The sequence below is a fragment of the Vigna unguiculata genome, chromosome 8, assembly GCF_004118075.2.
Source record: "Vigna unguiculata cultivar IT97K-499-35 chromosome 8, ASM411807v1, whole genome shotgun sequence".
Taxonomy (NCBI): domain Eukaryota; kingdom Viridiplantae; phylum Streptophyta; class Magnoliopsida; order Fabales; family Fabaceae; genus Vigna; species Vigna unguiculata.
The window spans coordinates 13389572-13402141 of NC_040286.1; the positions used below are offsets into that span (position 1 = coordinate 13389572).

Sequence of the window (12570 nt, forward strand, 5' to 3'; positions counted from 1 at the left end):
TATATATATATATATATATATATATATATATATATATATATATATATATATGATATAATAATCTATAATTCAATAACATCATAAAAACATATTTTTTCACACACATAAGTTTGACTTAAATTTGAAAATGTTTCCTGGTCAAAACTTAAATTTATATATTTTTTAATTTATATTTATTATATTATTTTTATTAAGTTATATATATATATATATATATATATATATATATATTATTTATGTATTAAGTTATGTACATACTTTTAAAAAATAAAATAAAAATTAATTTTATGGATCTTAATTAATAAATCGATTAAGATTTTGTATCTGATCGTAAAGTTTTTTTCAGAGCAAATCATTAATAAAGTGTAAAAGTAAAAAGAAAGAAGATTGAGAAACTGTGATTGGAGAGTAGAGAGATTGAATAATTCATACTCACAAGATTTCCTGAATCAGTATCTTAGTATGATTTATGTATGTTAGATTTATGATTATCTTATTACTATATTTCTTTTAAATTAAGTTTTTTCTAAATTAGTATGAAAACTAATTTTATTTTAGGGATTTTTTTATGAAATTGACATGAACTCTAATTATATCTTCCCAAATTAGTATTACCCTACATTATAAAATGTTAGAATTTTATGTTTTCCACTTTATATAACGAATTAGTTGAATAATTTTGAATTGGAATAGAAATTAGAATAACTATTTTGCATGAATTTAATCCATTAGAAAAATTACAAATTGAGAAGTGAAAATTGCGGTATGAGAATGATTTAAGTAAAAAAAATAAAGAATTTTTTAATTAATAAATTATATAACAAATATAAATTGGCACTCCTGAATTTTTAATCCAAGTTCCGCCTATATATATATATATATATATATATATATATATATATATATATATATATATATATATAACTATTATATATATCCATCATTTTAATATAATAATCTATAATTCAATAACATCATAAAAATATTATCATGGTATGTATTTTAATTAAATTTAAATATGAATATAAACTAGAACCAGATTACTTCATTAATTTAACTTACTATACATACAATCACAAGGTAATTAACTATAATTGGTAGATGATACCTTTCATTTTGGAACAAGGTATATTGCAACTTACGGATAATGTTTTGCTATTGCTTTGCACGTAAGCTGCCTTATCCAGAAAGAGAAAAGTTAATGGAGATATCACTAGGAACAGTCAAGAATCTGGAATATCGATAAGCATACATGAAAACGGTTTCCTATTACTTGACATGCAAGTTTTCTCCATCTTCAAACAATTTTCCAAATATCTTATGCTTTCATTCATCTCCTCAAATACCTCTCTCACATTCTTCTCTTCCCAAACCCCAACTCATAACAAATTCCTTTGCCAAATCATTCTGTACTTCAATGGATCAACGTGAAGAAGGCAAACAGCAACCATCCCAGAAAACACCATCACACAATAATCAGCTTGACCCAGTTGAAAGTTCTGACAATGTTGCTCCAGAAAATGTTTTGCAGGAGCAAAGTGGCACATTCACAACGTTTGCATCATTAGAAAGTGGAAGTGAGAGTGATTCCTCTTTCGATGAACATGATGAGGATTCTGAGTTTTTTCTGAGCCAGGAGTTTGAATCTGAACTTCAGTTTCTTGAGAGTGAAGGGAGCAATGATGATGATGATGATGATGATGATGATGAGGAAATGGAGGAAGATGAGATCGATGTGGATGAGTTGACCTACGAGGAGTTGATTGAGTTGGGAGATTTTATAGGGCGAGAGAAGAGAGGATTATCAGGAAGTGAAATTTGTTCATGCTTGCATTCATACACTTTTCATTCTGCAGAAAGCAAAAGTGGAGTTGATCTTTGTGTGATTTGCCAGGTTGAATATGAAGAAGGTGAAGCCTTGGTAGCAATTCAGTGTGAGCACCCTTATCATACAGATTGCATAACCAAGTGGCTTCAGATTAAGAAGGTTTGCCCTATATGTAACACTGAAATTTCTGCTCCCAAGATAGTTAGTTAATTAAGAATAATACTTGGATTTTAGATAGTGTCATATTTATGCTTCCTTAATTTGTTCAATCTAAATTTGAATGAAAATATAGTTGAGGAAATAAAAGCTGCACCCATAAGCTTTGTAACATTGTAAATAACACAAGTTTGATGTTTCATAGATACAAATGGTTTCAAATCAAATTATACTTGGTCATCAAATGCTTGTTCCATTCCGTTAATTTCGTGATGTATATGAAGACATTAATTTGGTTGTTTCATTAATTTGTTTAGATTTAATTCTTTTATACAAAGTCAAAATAAAAAGAAAAAAGAAAAAGAGTACAAATCATTAGTAAACCAAATCTTATTCATGAAACCAAATCAAACAAAAACACCTATTCATAAACTTGAAGGCAAAGAATAAGATATATGTGCCAAGAGTTCTCCCAATAGAAATGATCTTTTGATCGTAAAGTGAAATTTATGCAGCGTCCATTCCCAATCAAACGTTATTAATTATGAGTCACCGTCTAAGGGGATATTTGTTAAAAAGGCATTGTCGTAGCTTTATGCAAAACCCCAACCCTATTATTAATTATTCCTGAAGCATGGGTTGAGTCCTGGCAACGTAGTAAAGAAAACTCATGTTAGAAGGTTGCAACAGGAATTGCATAAAGTATTGTCAAGCTTCAACTCTATATAGTTTGGAGTACACCAACCAATGGACCAAAGTAAATCCATTATCGAAATTTCAAACAAGACAGCTGAAGAATCAACCAAGAACCAAATCAGCATTAAAATCACAAAGAACCAACCACTACCCCTCGTGATATGCAAATTCAGATCTTTCTAGAAAATTCTTCTTTTTGGAGTAATAGATGAGATCAATTTAGACATTAATTCTTTAATTCTTTGATAGCTAATATTAACGGATCAATTTAAAATCTAATTCACAAGTCAATTATAATTGATTGTAGTGTATTCTCATAAAAGTGAATTGTTGTTTTTTTTGTTGCGTTTTGATATGCTCTTTTGTTTGGAACTAGCTGGTGCCATGGTTGGTCAAAATCTTCTAGCATGAAGATAAAAGCTATATTAGCATTGCTTTAAAAGTGAGTATTTTTGTTTGAAATGATCATCAGGTAGTGACCACATATGGAGTAGTACATATGGTTTGACTTCGTTCTATATGGTTTGACTTCATTCTTCATGGTCGAGACTTTGTGTTTTTCTTTTGAACTAATCATCAATGATTTAGTATGTTATATTAGTGTTTCTGATAACATCTATTTTTACCTATTTTTATGTGTCTATTGTCATGAATAAATAAATTATTTTCTACCTTTTATCTTGTTTTATCATTAGGTTTAATGTGTTTTGCATTGTTTTGTATTTTAGTTGTTTTATGTTTGTTTTACCTCTAAACTCTTTGTTCAAGTGCATGAAATAAATAAGTAGGGAACAATTTTAGTGGAGGAAAATAAGCAAGAACTCAAAGGAGCATGTTTTGGAAAAGAAAAAATCAATTTGAAACAAATAACCGCATTGGGCGCCATTGGGATCATGCCTAATGCTTCAATTATAGAGTGTTGTCAAGCTATCTGGGTTGAGCGCCACATTTGTAGAGTTGGGCACCACCAACCACTGTAGAGGTAGTGTTGAGTGGTGGAAAAGTGGAGTTGAGCACTAGTTAATGCGAAAGAATTGGCGCTCAATTGTGGAAAATGGGGTTGAGTAGTTGTTTGACAAAAAGCCCTTTTTGCATTTCAACTGATGGTGCTCAATGGTGCCGAGATGGCACCAAGCGGTGGCATCATTAACATGTCAAAATTGGGTATTTATTCATGTTTTCCATGAGGTTTTTGATCATTCTCTCCTCCCACACTTCATTCTTCACATATAGCGACTAAGAGAGGCTCTTAGAGGCTGTTTGGGGTGTTGGGAAGCTCTCCCTTCTCTTCCTTGGGCTTCAATCTTTATCAATTGTAATTTTTACCCTTTTAGGTTGAGGGGAAAGACGAGTCACGAATTGGAGATGGAAATGTGAAGTGGAAACGCGATTGGGGCATGGAGTAAAGGCAAAGAATCTTGGGAAAGGCATGCATCTCTCTTTGGTTTCAATTTCTTCCTTACCTCTTCAATTTGTATGACTTAGGTTCTCTACCATGGAGAGCTAGATCTATTTGTTGACATTAGGTGTAATAAAATGAATCTTGTGTATTTTGTGATGTTAATACATATGTTTTTCCATTTTTATGGTAGTATTTTATTTCCATGCTTCATGCTTATTGTGGCTTAATTTATGGTTCTTAAGGTGTTAGAAAATGTCTTTTGAACCTAGAACTGAAATTAAGTATCTAATGGAGCTTGTATCTAGGGATAAAATATGATTCATTAGTAATCCTAAAAATCTTGAACTTAATGCATGGGTTTTGTTGAGGATTCAAAGGATTGGAACTTGATGAGTTACCATAGGCTCAAAGTCATTTGAGTATTTTTATGAGTTAATTTTGACATGAATTTAGAATTGTGATAATTGTGAATGCATGAGAATGAAGTAGATGAGATCTAATATTGACAATTATAAATACTCTATGTTAAAAAATTTGTGCGCACTAATTGTATGATAAAAAGCCAAAAGAGTTTCTTTGTGTTTTGTGGTCTGTGTCTAATTGAGTTGTGAATTGTAAGAGTTAGCATGTGTTGCACAAGCACTGAAAGAAAAAATGGTTTTAACGAAGGTTTATTTTTACATCACCCAGGGTTAAAACCTTTGCTAAGTTCTTTACCCGGGGTTTATATTTCCCCCGCTAAACCATCCCTGGAGAATGTATTAGCCGGGGTTTTTGCGAACCCCGAGAAGCACCAATCAATAATAGAGGTTTTTTATCCTCTTGTATTTAATAGAGGTTTTAAAACCTCAGTTAAGTTTTGTGGGTTTAAAACCCTAGTTAATTACCTTGAATTTTAAAACCTCTGTAAAATATCGTGGGTTTTGAAACCTCTGTAAATTAGTATGGGTTTTAGAACCTCCATAAAATACCAAAGGTTTCAGAACTCCCATAAAATACCATGGGTTTCAAAATCCCCATAAAATACCATGGGCTTTAGAACCTCCGTAAAATACTATAGGTTTCAAAACCTCCATAAAGTACCATAGATTTTTAAATTATTAATATTATTTTTTTACTCATTTATCATTTATGTATTCATATATATTTTTTCAATCACAATTATTTACATTTATTATATTTTTTAATCTATATTTAATGAAGTTATACATAAATAGATATAAACTCATCAAATTGACAAATTATTTATAGATGACTAAATGTATATCAAATTATAACAAATATACGAATTCAAATTCAAATTCAAGTACAATATTAGTCAGCAAAAACTATCATAAAGTATTGCAATGGTTCTCAAAACATAAAATGATTCGATTAACTTCCACATTATATTATATTCTTCAACTATCGCATATGATTTTCCTCATGTCCAGAACTTGTTGTATTAGTTGGCACACTTCCTTGATCAGAAACCTACAATATAAATGTGAATCATAATTAGAAATGTAAACTCCAAAAATAAAAGAAGTTATGCAGCCTTAAACATTACCGGTGCAGGATTGAACATAGTCAACTCAGGTGGCAATTGACCTTGATAATTTGGAGAAAAGAAGTTCATGATTACATCAAGTCTTTTGTCACGTTCTTCATTTTGTTTATTTTATTCATCCAATTGTGACTTTAATGCAGTGACCTATATTAGAACACAATCTATTATTAAAATCGTAAAAAACACAAACATTATAAAACACTCAATCTATCAACAAAAGTTATACAACATTTCTTACTCCTACTTATGAAAACCATCCAAAGCAACACAACAACAACATTAATAGTGTCCGATAATATTCAACACAACAACATTTACAACCTTGGCATGACAATCCAAAGCAAACAACATCATATTGCTACACATGAAAATGAATGTTCAATAACTTGATTTTGCAATTCTGAATAAGAAGGACAAGATAAGGATGTCCCAAAATGAAAATTCGTAGTATATCCAAACACACGAGAAGGGCAAGGTCCCAATCCCATTCCTCGGACACGACCACAATGTTCTTTACTTCCCAAAACATGAGCTAGTGAATCTTCAATTGATATATCTTGTGAAAGGGAAGATGTATTTGTCTCATATGCTTTAATTTTTTCCTACAAATAATACAAAATGTTATCAATGAAGGTAACATTCAATTTGATTCATTATTTTTCTTTAGAAAACTTATGCTTACTCCAATCTCTCTTGCTCCATCATTCACAAATTGCTCATTAGCATGTTTGTGTGTTGCTATCCAAACTTCTCCCCTACTAACTTTGCGACTAAGCTCTTGCTCCTATAAAACTTAAGAAAATCACGAATCATATATGATATAACAAAAATGATTGAAGAATAAAGTTACCATCTCATCCTTCTTCTGTGCAATGCTCTTCAATCCACCTATGTGAGGAACTGTTTGCTTCTTTCTATTATCTTTATTTTTTTGGGAAATTTCCTAAGCATATATGTAGAAAATTACTAAAAATAAGTAAAGTAACACTTAAAAGAATAAAAAAGATAGTTGTTATTACCTTTGTCCTTGAATTTAAACGGTAGTCAACAAAAGAAGCCCATTGGTCTCTATTCATTCCTTCTGGACACATTGTAATGATTTCATCTGTATTACGTGTTCCATCATCTCTTTGTTGCCATAGTTGTTGTCTATACTCACTCCATTTTATGTTAAGTGATTTCAAGATATATGTCACATGAGCATTAGATTCCACTAGAAACTTAGCCTTCAAAATTATTACACAACTAGTTTAACAACTATTGCAATATAACAAGAATCAAAACATATAAAAAGAATTATAGGTCAATTACTTGAATGATTTTCTTAAGTATATCTTCTTTGTAATCATTGGGAATCTTCCTCCAACTTTGATAGTTGATTGGAAAGGCATTAACATTTCTTGCAACACGACTTAAAAACCTATTCAACAATGGTCCACTATCATCAATTAGTTGGTTGTCACTATTCCATTTCACAAGAATCCTTTCATTGGGAGATAAAAACCAAACATCATTCAATGTTAATTGTTTTCTAACTTGTGTGCCTTCATCATCTATCAAAATACATGTGAAATATATCGTTAGTTTAAGACAAACATAAAACACAAATACTATACGGCTTGGACAATTACACATAAAAATCAATAAATTAACAATCTTACCAATGACATCAACAAGCCGTGACCTTTTACGTGATACATGCTTTGATTGATTACTTTGCATCTCAATATCCACATTTTCTGCCCCTTCACTATCAGAGTGTAACCTTGGTGTTGATTCAGATGTAGAATCATGCACAAACTCATTTCTAGGTTGATTATTAAATTCAAATTCAAATTCATGCGCGGAATTGGTCTTGGTAGTGGAGAACAACCTCTTCTTCAAACATTCTACAAATTAACTCAAGTCACTAAATAAATAGATAATACATGAAATTTAAAAGTACCAAAATGATATGCAAATGAGACATCTTACTAGATTTAGATGTTGAAAGCATTGAATTCATGTGAGGTGGGGGTGGAGGTTGCTCATTATTATTCTCTATAGGATGGGAATTCATGTGACGTGCTGCATAATAATTAGATTAATACACGAAAAAAGTAAGATACTTTTTAACATGGAAATATAATCATCATACCAAATTGAGATGCAAATTGAGGTGTTATGCTGGACTGTGGCGGAAACGGAAGTTAAGGTGGATTACTAGGCCCTGGAGTATGAGTAGGTGAAACTTTTCAATTCTTACTATAGGTGAAACCCGTGGTGAAACTTAGTCAACTTACTTGGGCAAGATGGATGAGGCGCAGGTGGACACATTATAGACGATGGTTGGCCACTTCTATTTTGGGTAGGGGCTGAAACTTTGTCATTAGTCTTCTTCATGTATATTTTCTTCATCATTAGGAATTCTATAAACAATAACATTAATACAAGTCAATTCACATTCATTAAATTATGATTATCTAATATAATGCATGTATAAGTAATATGGATGATAATTTAAACAAAAACTAGTATAGAAATGTTCAATTTCAGTATGACCTTGTTAATGGTATATTCCCTTCTCCATCTGGAAATAAAGTTTCCAAATTTTGTTGATCAAATGGTTCACATTCATGGAAAGTGACATAATTATCTCCACCAATGTCATATAAGTCTCATGGCTTTTGATGCACAAGAATGCTCCAATTTTTATCTAATTCATCAATTACATAATAAACCATTTGAGCTTCTGCAGCCTGAATGTATGGTTCGTCATCATCATTATCACCAATGTGTATTAAACGTGGAAAGTTTACTAATCTAAATCCGAAGTCATATGTTATAATCCCTCTAGAAGTAGTTGTATTAACTCACATACATTTGAACAAAGTAATAGACAATCAAGCATTATAGTTGATCTCAATTATGTCTACCAATTTTCCATAATAAGGCACACCCCCAAATTGTATTTGATTGTCAATGCTACTTGCATAGCTCGTTGTCCCAAAAGTACCAAATATTCCACTATTTTGTGTTTTAAGTCCATCATCTCTCTCTAACGTATGAAACTAGAAGCCATTAACATTGTAAGCATTGTAGCGCTTTGCACAATCAATTGGACCCATAGCTAAGAACTTTAAATCATCTGAGTAAGGTCCATTTAAGTCATTCTTTATCTAAAAAAAAAGGAAAATATGATCAACATAATGGGATATCTTTAATATTATCAAATTTAAGAATGTAAATTAGACATACCCGACGAGAAAACCATTCCACAAATTCTCTATGAACCCTCTTATCTATCATAGAGGATGGTCGTGTACGACTTTTTAACTGTCTTCGTACAATTTCTCTAAATTCTCTAATTTTAATAAATGAAATAATTACATGGTTAGTCTTCAATGTAGATGAATAATAAAAAGTTGTAAAGATAAAGTACTTACTGAAGAAAAGGGTTAACTTGGGCACAATTAGTCAATACATGACGATGTGCTTATAACTTTTCCTTTGTTGATAAAGAGAAGTAAGTAAAACCCCTAACTGGTTTTCCAACTGGTGGAAACAAACCACTTACACTAGATGCCATGGTGTCGAGTTCGTCATCAACACGCCTTATTCGATTAAATATAGTCTCAATTCCATCTAAATATCTAGAACAAAAGGTTAAGGACTCTTTAGCTAGACAGCCTTCAGCTATTGAGCCTTCTTGTTGAGCCTTGTTACGCACATAAGACTTCAATTTTCCCAAATATCTCTTAATGGGATACATCCACCTATATTGGACAGGTGCTCCAATCTTCGCATCTTCCACCAAATGCACAATCAAATGAACCATGACTGTAAAAAATGAAGGAGGAAACAACATCTCCATGTGACATAATGTGAGAACAACTCTATTTTGCAATTGGTTAAGTTCTTCCACTTTTAAAACTTTATTGCACAAGTTCTTAAAAAAGGAACAAAGATCAATCAAAATAGAGCACACTTCTTTAGGAAGCGTCTTCCTCATTGCTAAAGGTAGAAGTTGTTGCATCAAAACATGGGAATCATGACTTTTCAATCCTCCAAGCTTAGATTGTTTAACATCAACACATCTACTCATGTTACTTGAGTAGCCATCTGGAACAGTGATGTTCTTCAATGTTTTCAAAAATATATGTTTATTTTCTTTTGTCAATGTATATATAGCCGGAAGATATTTGTTATTTGCATCAGGCCAAAGATCAGGTCTAACTCCCCAATCTTTTAAGTCATTCCGTGCCTTTAGGTTGTCCTTTGACTTTTTACATTGGTTTAATAATGTATAGACCACATTATCACATATATTTTTTTTTCCAATATGCATAACATCTAGATTATGGTGCAATAAATTGTTCACCCAATAAGAAAGTTCAAAAAATATACTCTTTTTTCTCCATTGTAGAGGGCCATCAGTAGGGTGGTGACCTTTCCGTTGTCTTTCCCAAATACAATATTAACATTTTGAACTTGTTGTAAGACATTTGTTCCTGATATTCTCAAAGGAGAATTTCTACTTTCCACACTTAACGACTACGGCATAATCTAAATTTGTGCCCTGCATTTAACCAACGTCGATGATTCATGAAACAAAATTTACCCTGAATCTTCTTAGGAGTTGTGTCAAAATTGCATCTAGGGCAAGCCAACCCAGTATGTGTGTTCCACCCAGATAAGGTTCCAAGACCAGGAAAATCACTGATAGTCCATAATATAGCTGCATGCATATGAAACACTTCTTTCTTATGTGAATCAAAAGTTTCAACCCCAATGTTCCATAACTCTTTTAATTCTTCTATTAATGACCTTAAATATACATCAATATCCTTTCCTGGTGCTTTTTTACCAGGAATGATCATGGAAAGAATGAATGAACTTTGCTTCATACACATCCAATGAGGAAGATTGTAAGGTATAAGTACAATAGGCCAAGTACTATGACATGTACTCAAATCACCAAATGGATTGAACACATCAGTAGCCAAACCAAGTCTGACATTTCGAGGGTCTGAAGCAAATTGAGGATTCATTAGATCAAAGTTTTTCCATGCTTCAAAATCACTTGGATGCCTTAATATGCCTTCATGTGTACTTCTTGATGCATGCCATTGCATATGCTCAACTATTTTAGAAGACATAAACATTCGTTGTAAGCGTGGCTTCAATGGAAAATACCTTAAAACTTTATCTAGAACTTTCTTTTGTTTTTTAGTAGCACCAACAATATTATTGCTCTTCTTTGTTTTCTTCCATCTAGATTCATTGCATTTCGTACAAAATTCCCTAACTTTATCTTCTCCATAGTATAACATGCAATCATTTGGGCAAGCATCAATTTTGGTGTAATGAAGGCCAAACTTATTAATGATTTTCTTAGGTTCATAGAATGAAGATGGAATTTTAGCATAATCAAAGGCATCTGCTAACAACTCCAATATCATTGACATTGCCTTGTCAGTTATTCTGCATAGACATTTGATGTGGTACAATTTGAGCAAGAAAGAAAGTTTAGAATATTTGTCACATCCTTCATACAAACTTTGTTGTCCATCATGCATAAACTTCATATACTGAGCAATTTCATCAGGCATCATTTGGCTTGATTCAGGTCGCATATTCTTATGATTGTCCATATTTTGAGTGTTTACAAAATTCCCGAATGCATCATTAACCATGCCACATATGGGATCATTAGCAAATCCTCTATCCTCATTCGATTGGAAAATTGGAGGTGTTGAAATTGTATGTTGTACATAATTTGTCTCACCATGTAGAAGCCAAAATGTATACCCTTTTGGAAAAGGATGAAGAATTAAGTGTTCATATGTTGCTCCTCGATTTTGCCATTTGTTAAGATTGCATTTCGGACATGGACAAATTATCTTACCCTCAACGCTCTTATTAGCAAATGCAAAGTCCAGAAATTTATTCAATCCATCCATGTATTGTTGTGTATTTCGAGGCAAATCAATCCAAGACTTATCCAAATCCATTAAGAATAGTCTGTTTATGAGAACAAAAATATATTTAGTAAAGAAAAAAATGTAACAAATGATATAAGAATAGAAAAAAATATTGATTTTCCCACCCACAATCATATATTCCTATTCTATGTAGTAACCACAAAAAAATCTCAAATTTTCATTATTCACTACCAGGAAGACTTAAAGCACAAGGTTTTAATACCTCTTTAGAAGATACAATATGCTCTATGGCTTCTTAGATGCTGAACTCTTACAACGCTCTAGATATGTACGAGAATTTTATAGTTCATGTACCTGTAAAACAGAATTTACCCATATATCTATTATTTTAAGAAATAAATAGGGTGTAGTGTATCTGTTAGGTTACTTACTAGCTTACAAATTTAATGGAAAGCTAATAGATTGTGCAGACATAACCATCAATATAATGTTACGGCTATGCTTTCATTTAAGTTTTTGATGAAGATAAACATAATATAACCTATGTTTTTTGAATTTGTATATGACCTTGATTCATTCTTAGTGTGTATGGTGTGTTTCAAACGAATAAAGAAATGAATCATGTAAAAAAGGAGACACATTTGGGATTGTGTTTGAAACATTCAGTGGTATACAGAGCACAAATTCTTTCTTAGGAATATTGAGCTATTACTTGTAGGAAAGTGCTTCGTATGACTCGATCTAACTAGTTATTAAACAATCACTACACTTTCCCATCAACATACCATACGCTCATCTGACTGACAAAAGGGACACTAAGACTGAGAACAGTCGCTTGAAAGGAGGATGAAGGTTCTGAAAGATATAGTTTGTTATAAGGTAATAGTGTTTGTGTGTGTGTGTCCTACGCTAGTGTTAGAGTTCTTCCTCATCATTGGGGTAAAGTCCACTTATGAAACACTCATACGCAACTATTATAGGGGTCTTTCTCGTCATTGGGTGGAGTCAATCTATG

At 31.9% G+C, this 12570-nt stretch overlaps 3 protein-coding genes across 3 annotated transcripts; 1 reads left to right on the forward strand and 2 right to left on the reverse strand.

Annotated features, from left to right (window-relative positions):
• Nucleotides 1–1325: 1325 nt before the first annotated feature.
• Nucleotides 1326–2216, forward strand: LOC114195422 (E3 ubiquitin ligase BIG BROTHER-related-like). Its single transcript, XM_028085895.1, has one exon. It carries the CDS (start codon nucleotides 1418–1420, stop codon nucleotides 2036–2038), a length of 621 nt encoding a protein of 206 aa, XP_027941696.1. The 5' UTR covers nucleotides 1326–1417; the 3' UTR covers nucleotides 2039–2216.
• Nucleotides 2217–5932: 3716 nt separating this feature from the next.
• LOC114194874 lies at nucleotides 5933–9448 on the reverse strand. The gene is made up of 8 exons (XM_028085279.1): nucleotides 9181–9448; nucleotides 7914–8039; nucleotides 7606–7698; nucleotides 7293–7520; nucleotides 6943–7184; nucleotides 6651–6857; nucleotides 6314–6415; nucleotides 5933–6233 (listed from the first exon to the last, which is right to left on the reverse strand). The coding sequence occupies exons 1-8, from the start codon at nucleotides 9446–9448 to the stop codon at nucleotides 5982–5984; spliced, it is 1518 nt and encodes a 505-aa protein (XP_027941080.1). The 3' UTR covers nucleotides 5933–5981.
• Nucleotides 9449–10157: 709 nt separating this feature from the next.
• Nucleotides 10158–12106, reverse strand: LOC114194875. Its single transcript, XM_028085280.1, has 2 exons — nucleotides 11818–12106; nucleotides 10158–11634 (listed from the first exon to the last, which is right to left on the reverse strand). The coding sequence occupies exon 2, from the start codon at nucleotides 11622–11624 to the stop codon at nucleotides 10158–10160; it is 1467 nt and encodes a 488-aa protein (XP_027941081.1). The 5' UTR covers nucleotides 11625–11634; nucleotides 11818–12106.
• Nucleotides 12107–12570: the final 464 nt, after the last annotated feature.